This window comes from Xyrauchen texanus, chromosome 7, assembly GCF_025860055.1.
Source record: "Xyrauchen texanus isolate HMW12.3.18 chromosome 7, RBS_HiC_50CHRs, whole genome shotgun sequence".
NCBI lineage: Eukaryota > Metazoa > Chordata > Actinopteri > Cypriniformes > Catostomidae > Xyrauchen > Xyrauchen texanus.
The window spans coordinates 43973908-43996852 of NC_068282.1; the positions used below are offsets into that span (position 1 = coordinate 43973908).

General features: G+C 38.5%; 1 protein-coding gene across 2 annotated transcripts in view; it reads right to left on the reverse strand.

The window, feature by feature from the left end:
- LOC127646251 (rap guanine nucleotide exchange factor 4-like) overlaps window positions 1-22945 on the reverse strand; it is a 52172-nt gene that overhangs the window by 12652 nt on the left and 16575 nt on the right. The window contains exons 1-15 of one of the 2 annotated variants that reach the window (XM_052129749.1): window positions 21318-21483; window positions 8604-8676; window positions 8122-8186; window positions 6431-6537; window positions 5781-5902; window positions 4037-4220; window positions 3184-3268; window positions 2970-3030; window positions 2778-2854; window positions 2387-2533; window positions 2092-2198; window positions 1918-2003; window positions 1716-1794; window positions 326-476; window positions 100-188 (exon numbers count right to left, since the gene is read on the reverse strand). In XM_052129749.1, coding sequence (XP_051985709.1) covers window positions 100-188; window positions 326-476; window positions 1716-1794; window positions 1918-2003; window positions 2092-2198; window positions 2387-2533; window positions 2778-2854; window positions 2970-3030; window positions 3184-3268; window positions 4037-4220; window positions 5781-5902; window positions 6431-6537; window positions 8122-8186; window positions 8604-8661 — 1418 coding nt within the window. In that variant the 5' untranslated portion in view covers window positions 8662-8676; window positions 21318-21483. Of the gene's footprint in view, window positions 1-99; window positions 189-325; window positions 477-1715; window positions 1795-1917; window positions 2004-2091; window positions 2199-2386; window positions 2534-2777; window positions 2855-2969; window positions 3031-3183; window positions 3269-4036; window positions 4221-5780; window positions 5903-6430; window positions 6538-8121; window positions 8187-8603; window positions 8677-21317; window positions 21484-22945 lie in introns of those variants that run through there. The other variant, XM_052129748.1, reaches the window with a different exon arrangement.

Below are 22945 nucleotides of genomic sequence, written 5' to 3' on the forward strand. Positions count from 1 at the left end.
AGTAATATAAATGTGGACCATTAACATTACATGACTCATTCACATAAATGCACTAATATTAGCCCAAAATGGACACACACAATTAAATTAAAAACCTACTACTGCTTCACGATTCTCTCCAGTTCTGGCAGTAGATCCTTCAGTGGACGCAAAACCCTTGCATCATTAGACACAAATCCGTGCAGCTCCTGCACACACACATCAACACACACACACAAACAGAATTATGTTAATAGTGTTTTGACTTGTGTCTGCAATGTGACTACAATGTCTCAGTGCAGACAGGTGGTAAGTGAGTGTGTGCCAGCATGTGTGTGTTTGTAACCTCCAGAAAGCCGAGTGCAGTGTCATCCTCCAGCAGATGGTGGGCTTGCAGTGTGGCCCAACGCAAAGCCAGACTGAGCGTCCGTCTCTTGCTGGCCACAGCGTAGTCTAGACGCTCCTGCTCGGAGCCCTGAGACGCTTGAGAGTGGTAGGTACACACACATGCTAAGGAACATTCACATACTTACAAAATACACACCTATGCTGTTACTGATGAATGACTAATGGATGGATGGATGAAATTATAGAATGATGGATGGATGGATGGATGAATGAAATGATAGAATGATGGATGGATGGATGGATGGATAGATAGAATGATGGATGGACAAATAGATAGAATGATGGATGAACAAATAGATAGAATGATGGATGGACAAATAGATAGAATGAAGGATGGATAGATAGATAGATAGATAGACAGACAGACAGACAGACAGACAGACAGACAGATATAGATAGATAGAATGATGGATGGATGGATGGACAGAATGATGAGTGGATAGAATGGATGGATGAATAGAATGGATGGATGGATGGATGGATAGATAGAATGACACATGGATGATGGATCACGGATGGGTAGAATGATGGACAGATGAATAGAATGGATAGATAGAATGATCTATGGATAATAGATGGATAGAATCATGGCTGGATGGAATGATGGATGGATGATGAATGGATAGATGATAGAATGATGGATGGATGGATGCATGGATGGATGGATGGATAGAATGATGGATGGATGAATGGATGGATGGATAGAATGAATGATGGATAAATGGGTGGATGATAGAATAGATGGATGGATAAATAGATAGATAGATGGATAGAATGATGGATGGATGGAATGATGTATAGATGAATTAAATGATGGATGGATGATGGATGGATGGATGGATGGATAAATAGATAGATGGATGGATGGATAGATAGATAGATAGATGGATAGAATGATGGATGAATGGATAGAATGATGGATGGATGAATGGATAGAATAATGGAAGGATGGATGGATGACAGATGATAGATGATGAAAGGATGGAATGAGGGATGGAATGATGGATGGATGATGAATGGATAGATGATAGAATGATGGATGGATGATGGATGGATAGAATTATGATGGATGTTGGATGGATGATAGATAGATGGATGATGGATGGATGATAGATAGATGGATGATAGATGGATAGAATGGATGGATGGATAGATGGGTAGAATGATGGATGATAGAATAGCTGGATGGATGGATGGATGGATGGATTCATAGAATAAGGGATGGATGGATGGATGGAATGAAGGATAAAAGATGGATGGATATAATGATGGATAGATAGAATAAATGATGGATGGAAGGATGGATGGATTGATTAATTGCAGGATATTGGGCCAGGAAGGCAGGGCACAGCTGGCTGTTCGGCATGAAAACACAGTGCATTAGCACAAAGTCATCCAGAGCAGGATCTGTGGAGATAAAAAAATAAAAAATTCAATTAAATTATTCATATTAGGAATACATTTAGACAGATAAATAAAATCATAAATTGAAATTTATTTAGAGATGAACTCGTTATTAAGGGGCATTACCTGGGTCAGAGAAATGAATGTCCAGTCGCATTGTCTCCAGCAGATGCTCCAGAATCTTCTCTGGGGTCCCTGACATCACAGTGTACCTGTCCAACACACACAGACACAGGAAAATTACTCTGATGAACGAATGCAAGGATGGATGAATTTATTATTGATGATTTGATTATATACTTGAAGTGAGCTGGGATGTTTCCATGGCTGTAGGGCCGAAGACTCTTCTGAAGCACCAAAACATCCTGCTCATGCTCCTTCAGACGCACTGTGTTTGCTTCAACATCCTACACACGCAAACACACACATAGTATGCACAAGTCAAATGACATGTGATCAAGAAATATAGCATTATATTTAGCTACCAGAGCAAAATCAAAGACTCTATATCTAATTAAAATAATCATTTTCTTTATTTAGTGTTGTGTGTTTCAGCATTGCCCAAGCCGACTAGTGTGCAAGTGTGTGTCTGTACCCTGAGAATACGGTTAAAATCCTCTTTGTCCACTCTCAGGAAGTGGCAGTTGTCCTCTCTCAGGACGATGGAAGCAGCACGGGGGGCGTCGTTCACCAGGGCCAGTTTGCCAAAATCATCTCCTTCATGCAGTGTGCACACCACACCCTACACACAGGCAGATTTTAGAATACTTGGCATCTTTTTAACCCCGGATTAAGGCCGCTTTTAACCCTGGGTTATAAAGCCTGCTCAGAAGAACTGGTAAACAGTTTGAATGAGTAACCAGCATTAAGTATGAACAGTGTGAAACACGGAACAAGATAGCCCAGGATTAAAAATGACACTGGGGAAACAATCACAAGTGTGAAAAGCCCAATTCAGTTCAGTCCTTCATAACTGCTGACATCACCTTGCCATAGATAACAACATTAACAGACCCCTTCTGGATTATATACCAAGAGGTGCCTTCCTCTCCTTGATTAAACACTGAAATACAGAAAACAAACATACAGAACATGAATAAGGCGATTACAACTGGAAAAGAATAAATTAATAAACTTGATCACAAACTTTAAAGCAGTAGATTCACATTCAAACCTACAGACAGTGCCTGCTTTGGCATGTGACTCAAAGATAAGGACTCCAGCGAGCTCTCTCTTCACCTGCAGGGGGCAGCACAACCACAGCTCATGGAATCAGGAATGTTTTATTTCAGTGCTGATATCAAATTATGAACTTTATGCATCTGCTGAGCTGAAAACATACAGGTCAATATGAATATAGAGTTTAATAGAAACGGAGGTCTGTATGCTTACAGTGTTCGAGAGATGGGAGAGAGCTTTGATATGCAGCAGCTCATCATAAATGATCTCCAGGTCTTCAGCCGTTCTTTGACCTGGCCTGGTGACAGAGTGAGGTAGAAAGAAACAAAGAAAGGAGAGGACAAAATTGGAAGCCAATAATGGACTGTGCACATCACAAGGTGTCTACTTTGGTAAATCCTATAACATAGAGAAACAAATCTTGTAATAATATTTTACAGTATCAAATATGCCTTTCCAAATGGAACAGTAGAGAATTAAGGGAATAGTTCACATTAAAATGAACATTCTGCCATAATTTATACCAATAAATGTATTCAGTCACATGGACTACTTATTAAAGCTTTTAATGGAATAGTTCACCAAAATGTTTTTTATCCTCTCATCATTTACTCACACTCATTCCATTCCAGATGTGTATGACTTTCTTTCTTCTGCTGAACACAACTGAAGGTTTTTAGAAGAATATCTCAGCTCTGTAGGTTCATACAATGCAAGTGAATGGTGACCAAAACTTTGAAGCTCAAAAAAGCACATAAAGGCAGCATAAAAGTAATCCATACAACTCCAGTGGTTAAATCAAAATCTTAAGAAGTGATATGATAAGTGTAGGTGAGAAACAGTCTTATGTAATACTTTTATGTTTCTTTTATGTGCTTTTTGAGTTTCAAAGTTTTGCACCCTGCACTAAATTGACCTACAAATTCTTTGTTTGTGTTCAGCAGAGGAAAGAAAGCCATACATATCTGGGATGGCATGAGGGTGAGTAGATAATGACAATATTTTTGGGTGACATATCTCTTTAATGCATACAAATATATGTGATATACTGCTCTTGGTCACTCACGGTTTCCTGAGGATCATTCGCATGTGTGCATCAGGACCGATCTGAGAGAGGAAGAGGAGGGTCTCCTGCAGCTCTTCCTCTGCCTCACGTTTCTCATCGTCGCTAGGCAACACCGCATCCTCCTCCTCATCATCAAGGAAACGGTAAAAGAGGTACTTATCCTGAAAGTTCATCTCATGGTCAACTGTTGATGCAACAGAAAGGACACATCAGGAAAGAGATAAAACACAAATGTATTTCAACATTTTGAGGAATAAATTATTGTTTTATTTTATTTTTACGGCAATAACATCAGTCATAAATAAGTTTTTTATAATCAGTTTTCACCCTTTCTCAGACTCTTAGAATTAAACAGGCTGTTTCTCTGTTTTGTGGGTCAGTTTGTATTTTAAACATGTTTTTTTTTTTTTACTAAATCAAGTTGGAATAAAATTCCTTGACTTTGTTCACATATAGTTTCTGAAAACACAAAAAACATTTGACCATTTTCTTTACGTTTTATTGGTTTTATTTCACTTTGTTACACCTGTTGTTTCCCGGTCAAAAATGACCGACAATTGGAAATGAATGGCCGGGGCTACAAAAAAAGAAAAAAATGTGTTCAGGAGCCTGTCCAACCATCTGACTTGCACACATAAAGTCCTCAGACATGTGTACACACTCATACACACACCCCATACTCATACTTATACACAAACAAAATCATGTCAAAGCTAATTTCTTAGTTAAATATTAAAACAACATTAAAATAATAACTTCATAATAATTATTTAATATAGTCAAAATAATCAATAAATAATGTTAGATTAACTCGGGGAAAAAAAGTTGTATTAGATCAGGTCAATAACGCCTACAATGACAAATAAGTACCAAACCTGTTCTAATTACTAGATATAAGTTAACAAAAAGATCTAATGCAATATCTAGTGAAAATAGATTCATAATGAGAGATTTATATACATTTTAATGGGCCGGTCATTTTTGACCGGGAACACCATTTCTTTTATAAATAAAAGAGTTAAACAAAAAATTTCTGGTTAAACATTAAAACAAAGTAGTGTAACAAACAGGACAGAAAGGTGTATGTATGGCATTTAATATCGTAAAAATATCCAAAATAAAAACGCTTTTTTAACACAAAACTTTTGTTGTATTAGCTCAGGTAATTTAGCTAATACAATTAGCTTACAATTTAGCTTATTTTCAATAAATTCCAAAAAGAGATTCAAAACCTGTTGTAGTCATTATAAATTGAGTTGAAAAAACTCTAATGCAGTATTTAATGAAAATACTGTATATGGATTATATCAGATTCATAAATCACTTAAATGGGTTGGTCATTTTGACCACAAGGAGTGGTAGCCAATGAGGAACATGGCACAAGGATTTACAGGGATAGATCACTCAAAAATGAAAATTCAGTCATCATTTACTCACCATTATGTGGTTCCAAACCTGTTTTACTTTTTTCTTCAGTGGAACACAAAAGATGTAAGGCAGAATGTTAGTCTCAATCACCATTCACAATCAGTAATAAAAGCATTGCAATGAAAGTATATGGTGACTGAATCTAACATTCTGCCTAACAAAATTGTTTGGAACTTTAAATTATGACTTCCTTTTAAGATTTCTATGTAAATGTCCATTGAAAAATCAATGAAAACTGATTTCTTATTATATGACCCCTTTATTTTTACATAATGTAGCTGTCAGTACAAGAGTGGGACATGTGTATGTTGTTTACCATGGTTTAGGACCCCTTCCTCCAAGAGCACCTGCCACATTCCTACAGCATGACCTCGACTGTGAACACATGAACTCTGCTGAAGCAGCCAGTCGACCAGCTCTGTGCCGACACAACACTGCCTGTAAACACACACACACACACATATACAGATCATGCTGTACACAATCAGTGTGTGTTCTACGAAATGGGGTCCAAAAGTCTGAAACAACATTGAAAAGCTGGGATTTATTTATTTAAACATGAATATATACATTTATGTACTGTATTTTAGCATTTTGAAAGTGCTCCAGTGGATGCAACAAGTGACATACCAAATACTAGAAATGGTCAAACTCACATTCATTTTTAAATATAATTTTTCACTAAAATATATATGCTGACGATATATATATATATATATTTTAAAGTGCTTTAAATCAGTAAAGAATTCAAAATAGAAGTATATTCGTTATACTTTTGAAACCCACTGTACAATCATATAAATTAAAATGGCATAATCTTGATATGGAATATAATTTTATATATAGTTTGTAATGTATAAATAAAATGTGCATTTGTCAGAAGCAAGACGTTTCTCACACACACACACACACACACACACACACACACACACACACACACACACACACACACACTCACACACACACCTGTAGGTTTTCAGATGATACTTTCTATCTCTGATCATGTGGGGTGCTCTGGCCAGAATAGCGTTACGTAAGACTTTTTCTGCCCTCAAAATCTTTTCTGATGGGGCCTGAAGCCGAAAGCACAAAGAGACAGAAGTTAGATAGAAGAGAGATATTTATATAAGCACACACACACATAATTTTAAAGAAGATTAATAAATGCTGTTATTTTGTTAAATATTGTTTATTGTTATTTTATGAAACCTAATGCATTTACTAAACAAATAGAACCTTACTATAAAGTGTTAAAGAAAGTTTGGTATCACTTAATTACAATGGTCCATAATAATGCACTTGTAAAGCAATAATAAGACAGTAATTAATACATAACTAAATGTAGAGTAAGGCTATCTTAGGCATAATTTACAATATATTAAATGTCTTATTTTTGTGTAGAAATGAATGCAATTAATGCTCAATTTAAGAGTTAATCATTCATATCATATATTAAGACCCTTCCTAACAGAACATGCCACAAAACTTCTTGTTCAGTCACTTGTCATAACTAGACTGGACTACTGTAACGCTCTCATTGCAGGCCTTCCTGCATTCACAATTAGACCCCTGCAAATGATCCAGAATGCATCAGCATGTCTGGTTTTTAATTAACCAAAGAGAGCACATGTTACACCACTCCTTGTCTCTCTTCACTGGCTGCCGGTTGATGCACGTTTCAAGTTCAAGGCTTTGATGCTGGCATACAGAACAGTCACTGGGTCTGCTCCAGCATATCTAAAATAATTTCTGCAGAGCTATGTTCCCACCAGAAGCCTGCGGTCGGCTTCGGAACGGCACCTTATTGTACCAACACAAAGAGGCACCAAAAAACTTTCCCGGACTTTCGGTTTCATCATACCACGATAGTGGAATGACCTTTCCAACTCCATCCGTGAAGCTGACTCACTTTCTGTCTTAAAAAAATGGCTAAAAACTATTTATTTCCAAGAGCACTTAATCAGTCACTAATAAATAAATAAAAAATTATTGGTGCACTTTACTGTGTCTTGAATACTACTACTCTGATGCTAGTGAAACTTTGTAATACGGCACTTTTCGTACCACAGTCTCCTTAAGATGATTCACTTATAATGCTTTCCTCTTTTGTAAGTCGCTTTGGATAAAAGCATCTGCCAAATGAATAAATGTATATGTAAAGTTTACTAAACAATATAATAACTAATTAATATGAGCCATATGCTCAAACATTTTAATTTTGTGAAATATATTATATAGGAAATAGCAAATTATTATTTTAAAAGGGTGGGAATGTCACAATATAACAGGATTGAACAGAAAGTGAGGGACAAAGTCAAATTGTATATTTTCTCAGAAAATGCATATATGATTTTACAAATAACTACATACAGTAGACAGTGAAAGCATGATAATAAAATTTCACTAAAAACAAAATTTAGAAGATGTTTATTTTTATTCTTATTCCATATAACCCATTAAATCATAATGTTGATGAAAAGGCTGAAAATTGGCTGAAATCAACCATTTAAAAATAACATTTATATTTTAAAAGTTCCTTTGTATGAAACCAAATTTATCAGATCATGTGACTAAGTTCAGTATCCTATTGATCATATCAAGTTGTAATCACTATAGATGTGTAAGTCCAAACAGACATTAATGAGGGACTTTCGTACCTTGTTTAGACTTTTTGACATAAAATTGAGGGGGTCGTTGTTGAGGTTATCTTTGTCAGGCTTTCCTGCATCAAACAAAAACAATTTTCATTAAAGGGATAGTTCACCATAAAATGAAAATTCTGTCATCAGTTACTCACCCTCATGTTGCTCCAAACCCATATGACTTTCTTTCTTCCATGGAAAACAAAAAGAGATGTTAAGTAGAATGACAGCCTCAGTCACTTTCAACCTTTTTTCCAAACAATGAAAGTGAATGGTGACTGAGACTAACATTCTGCCGAACATCACCTTTTGCGTATTATGGAAGAAAGATCATCATACCGGTTTGAAACAACATGAGGGTGAGTAAATTACGTCATAATTTTCTTTTCATGTGAACTATTCCTTCAACACACAATAGCACACAGGATTTACAGCATGAAAATACATGCATGTTTGCTTTACATTCATGCTGATAAGTAATCACTGATGATACTCACTGTCATTAGTAGTTCCACTGTCCATCACTCCGTACGGCGGGGCGAGAAGCCCTGCCATGCACTGCCTGTATTTCTGCAACATACAAAACAACACAATAATAATTTATTCCAGCGTCTCTACTTTCTTCGAAGGCTGAGGAAAGCACATCTCCCAACCCCCATCCTCACTACATTCTATAGAGGGACTATTGAGAGCATCCTGAGCAGCTGCATCACTGCCTGGTTTGGGACTTGCACCGTTTCGGACCGCAAAGCCCTGCAGAGGATAGTGAGGACAGCTGAGAAGATCATTGGGGTCTCTCTTCCCTCCATCAAAGACATTTACAAAAAACACTGTATCCGCAAAGCAACCAGCATTGTGGACGACCCCACACACCCCTCACACAAACTCTTAACCCTCCTGCCGTCTGGCAAGAGGTACCGAAGCATTCGGGCCCTCACGGCCAGACTGTGTAACAGCTTCTTCCCCCAAGCCATCAGACTTCTCAATACTCAGAGACTGGTTTGACACACACGTGTCCAGAGTTGCACTTTAATTACTGTCACTTTATAACTGTCTGCTACCTCAATAACTGCTATGTGCATAGAACACTATCTCATAGTATGTTATGTTTACATTTTTAGAAACTGTCATCTTTTTGCACTACTGAGTACTGGTCGGCGCTGCACTGTCTATTGTCCTGTTCATTGTCAGTAATTTGTTGTACTGTCCTGTACTTTTTGCACATGTTTGCATGTGCACTTTATATAGGTATATATAGGTAGTTTATATAGGTATTTTATTTCGTTGTGTAGTCTCATGTGGTCCTATGTTGGTCCTTTGTTGTTTTTATGTAGCACCATGGTCCTGGAGGAACGTTGTCTCGTTTTGCTGTGTACTGTACTAACTGTATATGGTTGAAACGACAATAAAAACCACTTGACTTGACTTGACTTGACTCAAAACCACAGATAACTGTGGAGTCATTTTCATACAGATGAACTGCCTTTACATCATGAAAGCTCTGTAGTAAGACCGGCAAGCTCCACCAATCAAGCCTTTTGTGGCTCGGTAACGATCAACATGAATATTCAGATGCTTCTTTCTTTCATTGCCGGTGTGAGACATGCAGCTGGAGGAACAGCAGGCGATGAATGAAACACAAATACCATCCCAAACTCACCTGGAGTACAAACACACACATTATCCTGCACCTGCAAATCTTTTGAGCTTTTTAAGACAATCTTAAAATGGTTGAAAAGTTGATTTATTCAGTCTGTGTGAGTTTACAGCCAACACGGAAAATTGACATGTTGCTTCCGAATGTTCATGTATACTGAAATCAACCTCATTCAGCCGAGTTACTGACAAGTGCTATCCCCAATCAGACACTTTTCATAAATTCAAATGTATCTGGCTCTTCCTGCATTATCTCTGTTGCTCTATATGAGCCACCAAAACATGGATTCTGGTCCCATGGAAACCAGGAAGTAATAGCATTCACATAAACAATGGTGTGTGATTCAGAGGATGCATTTTTTTAGGGTTGGGGTATGGGCTAGGGAGTAGAGTTCTTAAAATCTGCATTCCTGTTGACTTCATTACATAATTTACAACTCAAAATACAACTCGCTTTTGGCACCACTGTGTGGACATTTCAACTGGAAACTGTTCAGCAACACTTTCAGCTTTATCCACTGGGGGCAGTATTTTGAATTTCGGTAAGCACAGACCGATTTCAACAGCACAACTTTCAAACTATCTCCTAATTCAGTGTTATCAGTCTGTTTCCTCTTAAATTACTCCTGGCCTAATTATTCGTTTATCGTCCTTTACAGCAATGTTCCTGGAACAACATAATATTATATTCTTACATTATATTCATGACCCTAAAAATGCTTTGGTCACTCCTTCATTGCAAGTCTATGGGATTTAGTGAATATTGTAAGTCTGAGCGCTGTTCACACCAAATTTGTGACGAATCTGCAAAACTAATCTCTGACGAAATTCACACTGAGACCACAATACAGTAGACGGCACTCTTGCTGTTCTACAAACTATCTACAATATTTATACTAGTTTCCAGGACCCTTCAGCTGTAAGCGTTTTTAATATTTAGATATTGAATGCTGTTAAAGCATTTATTTACCTAATTTGGCATAACTTTTTTTATGTTCATGTTTTTCCATGTTTTTAATGCATTTTGAAGAAGGACAAAAGGATCTGTACAAACATCTGTACTTTAGTACGCAAGTATAAACAACATGGGATCACGCAGTCATCATACCACTCAGGTATCTAGGTTGTCTCCTAGAGATGAACGTAGTTTGGAGCGAAAAGTGAAAATGAATCCCAGAACAACAGCAAAAGACCTTGTGTAGATGCTGGAACAAACAGGTAGACAAGTATCTATATCCACAGTAAAACGAGTCCTATATCGACATAACCTGAAAGGCTGCTCAGCAAGGAAGAAGCCACTGATCCAAATCTGCCATAAAAAAGTCTGACTACAGTTTGTAAATGCACAAGGATCTGATGAAACAAATATTTAGCTGTTTGGCCATAATGACCATTGTTTTTTTTGGAGGAAAAAGGGTAAGGCTTGTGAGCCAAAGAACACCATCCCAACCGTGAAGCATGGGGGTGGCAGCATCATGTTGTGGGTATCTTTTCTTTATTTAATTATTGCATATTTTTATTGAATTCAGGGTGTCTTGTGCATGCTGAGAAATAGAGCACCTTTACAGGAATACTTTGTTATATTATCCATGCAATATAAATAGGAGTGAGGTTCTGCAATTCATTGGTCTAAACTTGTAGTAAAAAATTGCATGTAAGTCTTTATAAGAGTTTTTATGCGTGAGACGAGTAAAAGAGCACAGCACCTGTGTTTGTCTATTGATTAATGCCACCAGCATGCTGGATTGAGCAGCTGCAGCGACTCTGGAATAGTGACAAAAAGCTTTTTTTATCTCATTGGTCAGTCAGTTTTCCTTGCACTCCGGAAAAACAAAATTGAACGTACTCCGTAAAAACCCTTAAGATTGTAGGCAGACAATTTTTTTGGACCCCCTGTGAATAGCGCCATAGGAATCCATTGTTTGAAAATCAAAAGCTCATTTAGAACGAACATTCCTTCACATAAAGGATTCCTTCACATAATCATTCATATCATATATTAAGACCCTTCCTAACGGAACGTTTAGAACGTTCCTTTAGAACGATTTGGTGTGAATAGGCCTTCATTCATGTCTGCTTCAAAGTTTAATACTTGCAGTAAGTATGAGCAAGCACCACTAATAACATATTTCAAATCCAGTGCAGAACAGAATATAATCTATTTCTGTCCCATTCAATAAAACAAAGTGAGACATAATATTAAAAAGCAGTATTTAAAACAGTACAAATAGTTGTGCTTTCATCCTTTGAAACATTATGTCAGGCCCGGCCCCTAAGAACATGAATATTTTTGTACCCGCAGCAGGATCCTTCACCACAAACTGAGAGATTAAGAGCATATGAGCAGACTGATACAGATGCACCGAGCCTTTGTACTCTAAGTACTCTGGTACGGCCCAGAGGATTGAGTCTCTATAGAATAGTGGTGACAACATGTCTGTAGGACGTTCAGTATGATAAAGTGACACATTGAAGGATGTGTGCCTGTTTATTCCTAAAGGGATAGTTCACCCAAATATTAAAATTCTGTCATACTTTATTCACCTTCATGTCATTCCAAAAGGAAAGAAGTCTTTCAATGCCAATGCCAATGTGGAAGACCTGGTATCCCACTCGAAACGTCAGAACATTTGGGTGTTAGGCTTGCCTGAGGGCATTGAAGGGAAGGACATGAGGGAGTTCATGTCTAACTTGTTCCACAAATTACACGGTGACTCCCTCTCTGAATGACCTGAGCTGGATCGCACTCATTGCAGCCTGAAGCCCAAATCCTGGCCTGAGGAAAATCCATGACCAGTTATTATCAGATTTCATCGATACATTGTGAAGGTTTTGAAATGGGCTAAAATGCACAAGGACATTTCCTACAATGGCCATAAAATCAAGTTGAAGCAAGATGTGCAGTATACCCTGCTCGACTTTTTTGACTCCCCCAAGGCAGCTGAGACATTCTACAATCAGACCTTTCCTGAGGGAACAGACTGATGTTGCTATACCTTTGAAGCAAAAGTCGCTGGATGTGAAAATCATTGAACATGAATAACCGTAAGCTTACTTAATGGTTGCTCAGAGTTTATCTTGAATGAGTGGTAACCGCTCTACATACGCATCTTAAAACAAACTGTTACATAGCCATTTCAGAATTTTATCTATTATAGTTTATTTTATAATCCTAGTTTCCTAGACTCAGTACACTCGACATTGCATGCTAACAAATATGGGGAGTTGCCCTTGCACATGACCTAGTTGAAACCTCTCTTCGATAAAGCCAATATTCTAATATTAGCTATGGTATTTGAAATCCACCCTTTATCATCTCTCATCTAGAAGCCCAGGGCTCTACGCTAACTTTTTCCCCAAGGAGTACATGCGCTCCTAAATGAAAAAATTTAAGAGCACACAAAGAAATTTAGGAGCACAGTGAAAATTAAATACAGAGTTTATTAACAAACAATTTATTACATACATATTTATACTGCGTGTATGAGTGTGTGTGCGTGTGCTAAGGGACACACATCTGTGGAACAGCACATACCTCCCAAATCACACATTGAACCCATGCCTACTAGAATCAAAGGATATCAGTAGTCCAGCTGCTTTTGTATGTTGAGAGGTCAGCCAGCGATCTCTCATTATGTCAGCAATTTGACCGATCATCTCCGCACATTGTCGTATGTGGGATTCATGTAAACTCAGTTTTTGTGGTGGAGTCTGATAAGCGGCTCAAATTTGACAAAGTTTGTTCTTTCACAATGAAGTATGCAATGTTTATCTTTATTTTCAGCTGCTTCCACTTCTCCTCCTCAGACTGCAGCACTTGCCTCCTCAAGGCTGCTGACACAGAGCTTGATGGTTTCTCCGGTCTCATCCAGAGCACTGGATATGCCGCCATGAGATGTTTCGCTACACTATCTCTTTTCAGATTAGCAATGGGCATTCTGGCTCTTTTCATAATTGGTGTTAAAACAATTCAAATTAAATTATTAAATGTAATTATACTCTACCTTAAAGGGTAACTAAACACCTGCTCAGAGTCTGACTCCACCCACTAGAAATATTTGAAAATGCTGGAAAAGTGGGCAGACCCCGGCGGGGATAGAGGGAACGAACCGAGTCAGGGGCTGAGCGGGGGCACCTGAGACTCGTAGTGACGGATTAATTGACAGCTGCTGTCAGACTCTATGTTATTATTATTCCTCACACGGTCGCAAGACGACATGTACATGAATCTGGCGTGGTGAGCTGGAACCTGCTTACGTCACGAAGTACCGCAACAGCCAATAGGAAAATTCAACTGCAGTAGCCACCGTTCAACCTGAAGAGGGCAGCACTAAGAATTAAAGAATTAAACACTTTATACACAAATGTCAAAAAAATTACTTGAATCAATGACCAGTACTAATAAAGCCCCATGCTTACAGATCATTAACTAAAAAAAGTTGGTTTAGGGTTTAGTTACCCTTTAACCACAATTTATTTAAAAATGCATTGATTTGTTATGAAAAATAATGCTATTAAACATTTGCATTTAAAGTATAACTTATTGTATATAAACAAAGTGCAAATCTAACCATTCAAAACGAATACAGTCTGAACAGCATAATAGACAGGGCCACCGCTGGCCAAATTGATGCCTTACACGTGATATGAGCGTGAAGCGATCATCTGTGTTTCACAACTGCTTTCGGGTCTTTGAATAACGTATAACGCAGCCGGTGGACTTTCTGGTGCCATCCTAGGGTAAGATGGTGCCCCCCTAGGGAGTTGATGCCCTACGCAAACTGCGCAGTATGCATGTAGGTAGCGGCGGTACTGATAATAGAATAATGCACCATATCAAAGAAAAATAAATAATTTGCAAAACTGCAGCATCCCACAAATTGAAATAAATGTAAAAAAAGAAGGATGTTATTTCACGTTCAATGTACATAACAAAGTGCATATAAATGTTACAATTCAAATACAATCTGAACAACATAAGTTGGCTCCGCCCTCCCTCACGCATCTTTTGTTCATTGGTTGACACTGCGTGTCTGATTGACAGGAACAACAGGGGAGGATTTTAGTCTGAGCAGACAGTCAGAACTAATGTGTGTGCTGGAGCATTTAGGTCTATATTATTTTATTTGTTTTTTTCGTTATTTTTAAATCTTTTGATTATTCGTATCTTAATTTGTTTTTAAATATTTGTATAAATAGATTCTGATATGCGAGCCGGCTCCCAACGTTTACAAGAGCCGACTCGTTTCCAAATGACCCATCACTATTTCAGATGCGGGTTTCCTGACACGAAGGACGAGATGCCCACCTGTTTCTGCCCAGAACATGACGTTGTTTTCGAACTCTAGCCATGGGAACATTTTGAGCCAATTTGCATTGAATCTATATGTTCTCCCTTCACCGGCTACAGTGGATGTTGAAGTGACAGCTGTGGTCACGGTAGCATCGCTAATGTTGTTCTCAGCATCCCTAACGTTAGCCGTCTCAGGTAAACCTTGTGAAGAGACTTCATTAGTTGAACCTTGCGAATCCCCCTCACCAAATTCCTCTTTCTCTTCCTTTTTCGCTTAAAATAAAATGCGATGTCGCCTATACCGATACTTTTTCCATTGTTCACCTTTCTCTCTCTGACTGGACCACGTCATCACAGAAAACTCCGCTTGTGGAATGTGGGTTTTGTCATTTTTAAACAATTATCTTAAAAAAAAAAAAAAAAACTTTGGAATCTTTAATCGCACACTGTGCTCCTAAATAATTTTTCCAATTCGCACATATCTATTTTTAGGGGCCAATGCGAGTGAAATGCTCATACTGTAGAGCCCTGGAAGCCCCATACTGCTTCAACACGAGTCAGCGGGCAGAATCTTCACGACAAAGAGAAGACTCTCCACTCCCCTGCAGCAAACATTACGCCGCCTTGCCGCTTCGCTGGTGAATGGGCCGCTTCTGCATCCTGATTCCCCGAAGCCCTTCAGCAGGTGTTGTGTATCCCTACAAAGCAATTGCATATTGTATACTGTGTGAAATATACAGTAAATATATATATTTACATTTATGCTGCATCAGGTGAGTGGTCAGTGGATGATCAATGTACGCGCCACTGACAAGGAGATGCTTTGTATCCTTTGAAGGGCGGTCGAGGAGCTCGATATTGAGAGGTCTTCTCCAGAGTAACCTACACAATCTCGCGTTGATGAATGGTTCCTGCAGTCCATACGGCATCAAGTGACCGCGTCACTGGATCACAGGGAAGAAAACGGTTATACCCCACTACAGCGCTTGTTGCAAATGCATGAGATGCTCACACTTTTTCAATAAAGGGCTTTCCCACTTTAAAGCCTCACATTACGTGAAAACGCTTCCCAATGGTGAGAGGTGCATTATATCATGTTATGAACATACCAAATTGCCCTCTAGGCCATAACGCGGAAGCATGCTCTTACTGGCATTCCGACAGGGTGCTAAAAAACAATTGGACATGGTTATACGATCCAGTTTGCATGTCAGCCACCCCGTTCCAATGGTGTTCTGTCTTCCACAGTTCCGTCCAAAGACTCGCCAGTGTTACGAGCCAAAATACACAATCATCTCACGAAAAACGCGATAGAGGTTGTTTCATATGAATGAATAAGGCTGCTATCTCGCTGCACGATCTATCTGTGGTCTGACCACACGATATGCCGGTGTTGCATGCACACACGCTCAGTGGGATTTACAGCCATTAATTCCTCTTTCTGGGATGGCGGACTTCGGTCCATTCTAGTACTGAAACGCTTGAATCGTTCCCTTGCGACACGTTCATTCAAAATGTTAACTCAGAAACAGATCTTATCGAACATCTGTCCTCAGGACTGATATGCGTCAATAGATCTGAAGAACGTGTACTCATGTACCAACCGCACTGTTTTACAGGCGGCTTTTTAGATTCACATTCAAGAATGTATTGATGTGGCGCTCACCCGCACCGAAATGATAGAGATGTTATACAGTCAGCCATGGGAAATACATCTGAGGAGGGATCTCCTCTCTCAGGCACAAGGCAGAATCTGCCTTCCCCAGCCCAAGATGTGGATCTGCATGTGTGGCCCCTGAATGGAGTACGCTAAACGCGCTAGAACTGACGCATTCATTCATGAACACCATTTTACAGGCCAGAGCGCCACATATACGTTGAGTGTACCTGCCAGTTCAGACTGTCTGATCAGCTCTTTGTGTGCTATGTAGGACACACGAAAGGAATGTCCATCTCCAAGCAAAGACTTTCTTACTGGATTGTTTATGTGATTGCCCTGGATTTCTCTGTGTTGAGAACACTTGCTACATCATTTGCCAAACATATACTTGCCCCTCCCCTTAAGTATGGGCTCCCCATCATTTTATACAACTGCCTGTATCAGGCTGTTTACCATAAAGTCACAAGCACTTTCATCATAAATAAACTCCCTTCCTAACTGGGTTTGTGAAGGGGTATATTCATTCTGAATGCTCCCCTCCTGGTCTAACATGAGGGTCACTCACTTGCAGCATACTCATGTCGGTCGCCTTCCCATGGGACTGCAGCGTCATGTTTCCTCTCTGGAAGGCGATGTAATGCAGTGCAGCATGATGGGATTCTGTTCCCCATATGCGTTAGCACGCAATGTTAAGTGTAATGAGTTGTAAGGGAATGTCTCGATTATGTATGTAACCTCGGTTTTCTGAGACGAAGGGAACGAGACATTGCAAACGTTGGCCGCACTACAAGACCCAGAGTTCTTCTGAGGTGCAAGCGATGCGCTCCTTGTCCCTCAGTCATAAAACTCTGAGGAATGGTGTTTGTGCCCCTGCTTTTATAGCGGACAGCTTTGTGCCTAAATGGGCAGGGCTCAAACACCATAGCCAATATTAGAATAATGGCATTATTATAGAGAGGTTTCAACTAGGTCATATGGAAGGACAACTCCCCATATGCGTTAGCATGCAATGTCTCATTCCCTTCGTATCAGGGAACCGAGGTTACGTACGTAACTGAGACGTTTTGCGACTATGCTGTTTTTGCATTTCCCAAATTTAGACACTCACAGTTTTATATTAGGAGGAAATTTAAATTGTACGATTGACACAGTCTTGGGTCGCTGTCAGTTCAGGCCAATATCTCCCATTTCTATGTCTAAGACATTTTTATCTCTTATGGACCAAATAGGATGTGTGGATCCCTGCCGCTTTTCTCATCCAACTTCTAAAGATTTTTCTTTTTTCTCGAATGTCCACCGGGTCTACTCGCGTATCAATTATTTTTTATTAATAAAGCTCTTTTACCTCTAGTTAGGTCTACAGAATACTCAGCTATTGTAATTTTGGATCATGCCCCACATATTATAGACCTTTCTTTCTCCTTAAATTCATAATGACATTCTAGCAGCTGAAAGCTTAATAATGGGTTGTTGGCTAATAAAGCGTTCTGTTATTTAATCTCTAAGAACATTGATTTCTTTCTGGAAACTAACAAATCAGACACAGTATCACCAACTCTCTTGTGGGAAACATTTAAAGCATTTATACGTGTCATTATCTCTTATAATGCATACCGGGTCAAAGCTAGAAACTGAAAGAGCAGGAACTCATTGATGCAATATTAGAAATAGACACAATAAAACACAAGCACATCAAGCCCCAATTTAGAATTCCAATGCTTAAAATTACAAACAGAATATTACTTACTATCAACCAATAAAGCTGAGTATTTACTGAAACTAACAAAAGCTACTTATTATGAGCATAGAGATAGAGCTAGCCATCTACTAGCCTCTTAGTTTAGGCACCAATCTGCATCCCACCTTATCTCACAGATATATGTTTCCTCACACAGGATTATAACGGACCCAGTTAAAATTAATTCGGAATCTCTTCTTTCTAATCTCTTCTACGCTAATATTACAAATCTGAACCACCTTTAGATGCCACAGTCATGCAGTCTTTTCTTTCCCAATTATATCCCTGAAATAAATTCAGATATGGCTAAGCACTTGGACAAGCCTATTTGCTTGAAGGAGATTACTTCCTGTATTGCTGCTATGCGGAATAATAAAGCTCCCGGCCCTAATAGGCTTCCACGTAGAATCTTTACAAAAATTATCTGCACAGCTATCCACCTTAATATTGGATCTTTTTAATGACACATTAGAAAAGGGCTATTGTTTTCTAACAATACATTTATAACATTTAATGACTTAGTGTCTAAATTTCACGAGAACTCACTTCAACTGTTTTCCGCCATCAGCCAAAGAAAACACTGATAGAAGAAGTAATGTCAATTCCAAGATCTCTTTGTTGTAGCTCTTCAATATATATGCTTTTACTTTCCGCACAACTACCCTCTCTTTCCCCACTTAAGGAAGCCTGGGAAAAGGAGTTAAAAGCTAAAATTGAGGAGGATTTGTGGAAGAATGCCCTAATTAAAATTAATTCCACCTGCATTAATTCCACATGTATTCATTATACCAAGGTAAAATTGAGTCATTAGTAGATGATGACATTTGCACCAGATGCTAACAATCCCCAGCAGACCACACACATACGTTCTATACATGTCCTAAATTGCATTCATATTGGTCAACCTTCTTCAGCATGCTCTCAAAGTCTCTCAAAATCTCTCTTAGACCTTGCCTATTGGCAATTTTTGGAGTGTCACCTATGGAAGGATTCAGCACCAGGAGACAGGCTGACATTATTGCTTTTGCTTACCTTATAGCCAGAAGAGGCATATTGCTGTTCGTCACTTCTCACCAGAGCTTAATACGCCTACGTCATACGCCGGAACTCGACTCTCTTGTGAACGCATGTGACTGGAAGCCGTTATTGGAAGCCAGTGATTATAGTTTATAAAGTTATAAATATGGATATTTTTCTTACAAAAATGCATCGCATCAAGTTAGAAGGCCTTTATTAACCCCCTGGAGCCATATGGATTACTTTTTGATGGATGGATGTGCTTTTTTTGGGCTTCAAAATCTGAGGTACCATTCACTCCCATTATAAAGCTTGGAAGAGCAAGGATATTTTTAAATATAACTCCAATTGTGTTTGGCTGAAAGAAGAAAGTCATATACACCTAGGATGGCTTGAGGGTGAGTAAATTATGGGATGATTTACATTTTTGGGTGAACTAACCCTTTAATGTATTTATGTCATTGTATAAAGAAGTGCAACTTAGACATTATAAATAACTTCTTTTGTATTCCATGTCAAAAAGTCAAGTTTAGAAAGATTCAGGGGTGAGTAAATGACGGCAAAATGTTTTTAATTGACTGAACTATTCCTCGAAAGAGCAAAACAGAGAGGGTTACAACTTTGTTCTGAATTGCAGATTATTTGGCCACTGATTTGAAGTCTTAAGCTTCACAGAAAAGCACTTTGTATATCCTGTTTCCTTCCTGCTTCCTGAAGCTTAAACAAAAGCTAACTTCAGTTAACTTAACATCTCCCATCCCCCAGACTTGCAGACCAACACAAACTCACACACACATTCAGTCTCATTCAACAAAATAATACATTGTTTGTCTTTCCAGCTGGCTACTCTCACATAGGTTAAGTAATTCAGACAGGATTTTGTAATTAACAGCATATAAGCACACAGAGCAAGTGTATTTCCTCTCTCTTGGAGTCAGGTCAGCGGTGCCCCCTGTAGCCTGGCACAAACCTGACCCAGTGAGAGAGAGAGAGAGAGACCCCTCAGCTTTCAACAGCTGATGTTCACCTCACAGACTTGGAATTGCTGTTCGGCAGCAGAACAAGGGGCGCTTTCACACGTTTCAATGTGGATGAGCAACTTTTAGAAAACGTTTGAAAATGGCAGTGTGGACGGAGAGAGTTTTGAAAATGAAAACTCCATATCCAAATTTATCTGGATTAATGTGGACGTAATCTTATTATCTCACACAATTTTAGTAAAAGTAAATCTTGTTGTTTTTAGGATGTTTTAATATGTTTACTGGAAAACAAGACAAAAATACTGAGAAAAAAAATTATGTTTTTGAAGTGCTATTGATCCTTGTAAAGAGATTACAATATAAATAATATTTTAATATAAAACTAAACCAAAAACACAAACACACCCACACACAGGTGTCGGACAGCTGTCCGTAAATCTCTCTCTCTGTCGCACTGCCATCTTCGGTCGACCTTTATCCCTCTCGAGGGCTAATTAGCCTGATTAGGGCCCAGGTGTGCGGAATCCCGACCCAGCCCCACCCTCCACCCTGCCACAATCCTATACACTGAAATAAGTTATTTACCCAAAAATGTGCTTCATGTAGTAATATCTAAATTAATTGTTTTATTCAAGATTTTTTATTTTATTTAATTACACTGAAAACATCAAACACCAACAAAACTCATTTTAAGGGTTAGTTCAGGTAAAAATAACTCCTTTGCAGATTACAACTGTTTACTGATTAAAGCAATTAGAGTTTATATAGCAGTAAAAGTGGCTTCTTGATTATAAATTATGAAAAAAAAAAAAAACTTATAACAAATACATAAAACAAATTTTAAGATATTGAGCCAATATGACTTACCCTGGTTAAAGTTTTTGGAGTTTAGTCCAACTACTTCCAAAACGCAACCAACTGCCCAGCATTGTCCAGCAAAAGCCGGGAACCCTCCTATCTTTTCCAGCCAGATGCACACTCACATTAATACAAGCACAAAAACCATGATGCTCCAATTACACACACCGGCATATGGATGATGTGTTTCAGTGTCTGCTCTTTGGATCTCTCTGGCCGAGCATCTGACTCGACTTCACTGGCCGTTGCCAGGCAATAGCTGCAGCCAATCAGAGAGCTGAATTCACTCAATTCACCCTGTATCACAGAACTAGTTCTGAGAGAGATAGAGAGAGAGACATACGGCCTGCTAAAAGCTCACAGCCTCATCAATTATTAAGATTGTTAAATTGTATTTACAGTCACCAGACAGCTGTGTGTGTATGTGTGTATGTGTGTGTGTGTGTGTGTGTGTGTGTGTGTGTGTATGTGTGTGTGTGTGTGTGTGTGTGTGTGTCCTACAACTGTAGTGAAATCAACTTTATTACATTAGAAAGGAAGGTAGTCTTTCTTTGTAGATCAGTTCATTGGGCTGTTAGTAAATCTTTCCTAGTTCGGTAAACACTAATACAACATTATGACTTGCACTTTATTTTTATAAACTTAATCTATGAATCTGACCAATCAGAAGTACCCCCATAAAAACTATCAATATTCTCTGTGATCAGGTTTGAGGCAGATTACTCAATTTAAGAGAGGAATTCTGTGAAAATGCAACTTAAGGATCATATCACTTATTTTTATTTTTTTTCCCCATTAGTCAAGGTTATATAGCTAATTATTTATTTTTAAATACTCAACCTAAAAAAACTACACAATGAAATATCGTTTTGTGATTATTTTGTGCAAAACGATCTATTACCTTTAGACAATCACTGCTTCATTCATTAGACTCTATTTCACAAATTCTGTAAGGGGAGGGGGAGTGGCTTCCAGGGTCAGTGAAGACATATTTTAATGGACTACGGTTAGCAACTGAGGCCCTGTGAATAATTCTGCCAATGATCAAGCACATATTGAATATAATGAAGCAAAGTATAGGAGGCTGGAAACTGCGCCATTCAACATTCACCATTCAAGCGGAGGTCTGTTCTTTGCACTCCAAATTGATGAGGAGGTCAATGTTGCACAGCATTGTGGTGTGGGCGAGAGCACCTATGGGTGTCAGGGAGGATGATGAGCCAAGACATGTGCAGTGTAGCCTATGGCTGGTTTGTTGTTACCTTTGTTGGTAACTACGTGGCAATCCACACAATTCAGTGTACCTGTAATTTATTTCTATTTGACAATTTATATATATTTGACAATTTATTTGTTGAATCTATTTGTCATTTTTAATAGCTGATTAATAAAAATAAATACAAATTAAAAGTAGCTGATATTAAATTCTCTTTGTATGCTGCATAAAGTATAATCATCCTGACATTAACTGGATACAATTGTATAACATGTAATTTTTCGAATGTCCTGCAGGTGGCGGCATAAGTCTCTCTCCTTACGATGTTCTTAGAGCTCTATGGTTACCCCAGAGCACTCGTAAATCTACGACCATTTTCAAGTATTTCTTCAATTACGATGGCTTTGTTAAATGGGCCCGA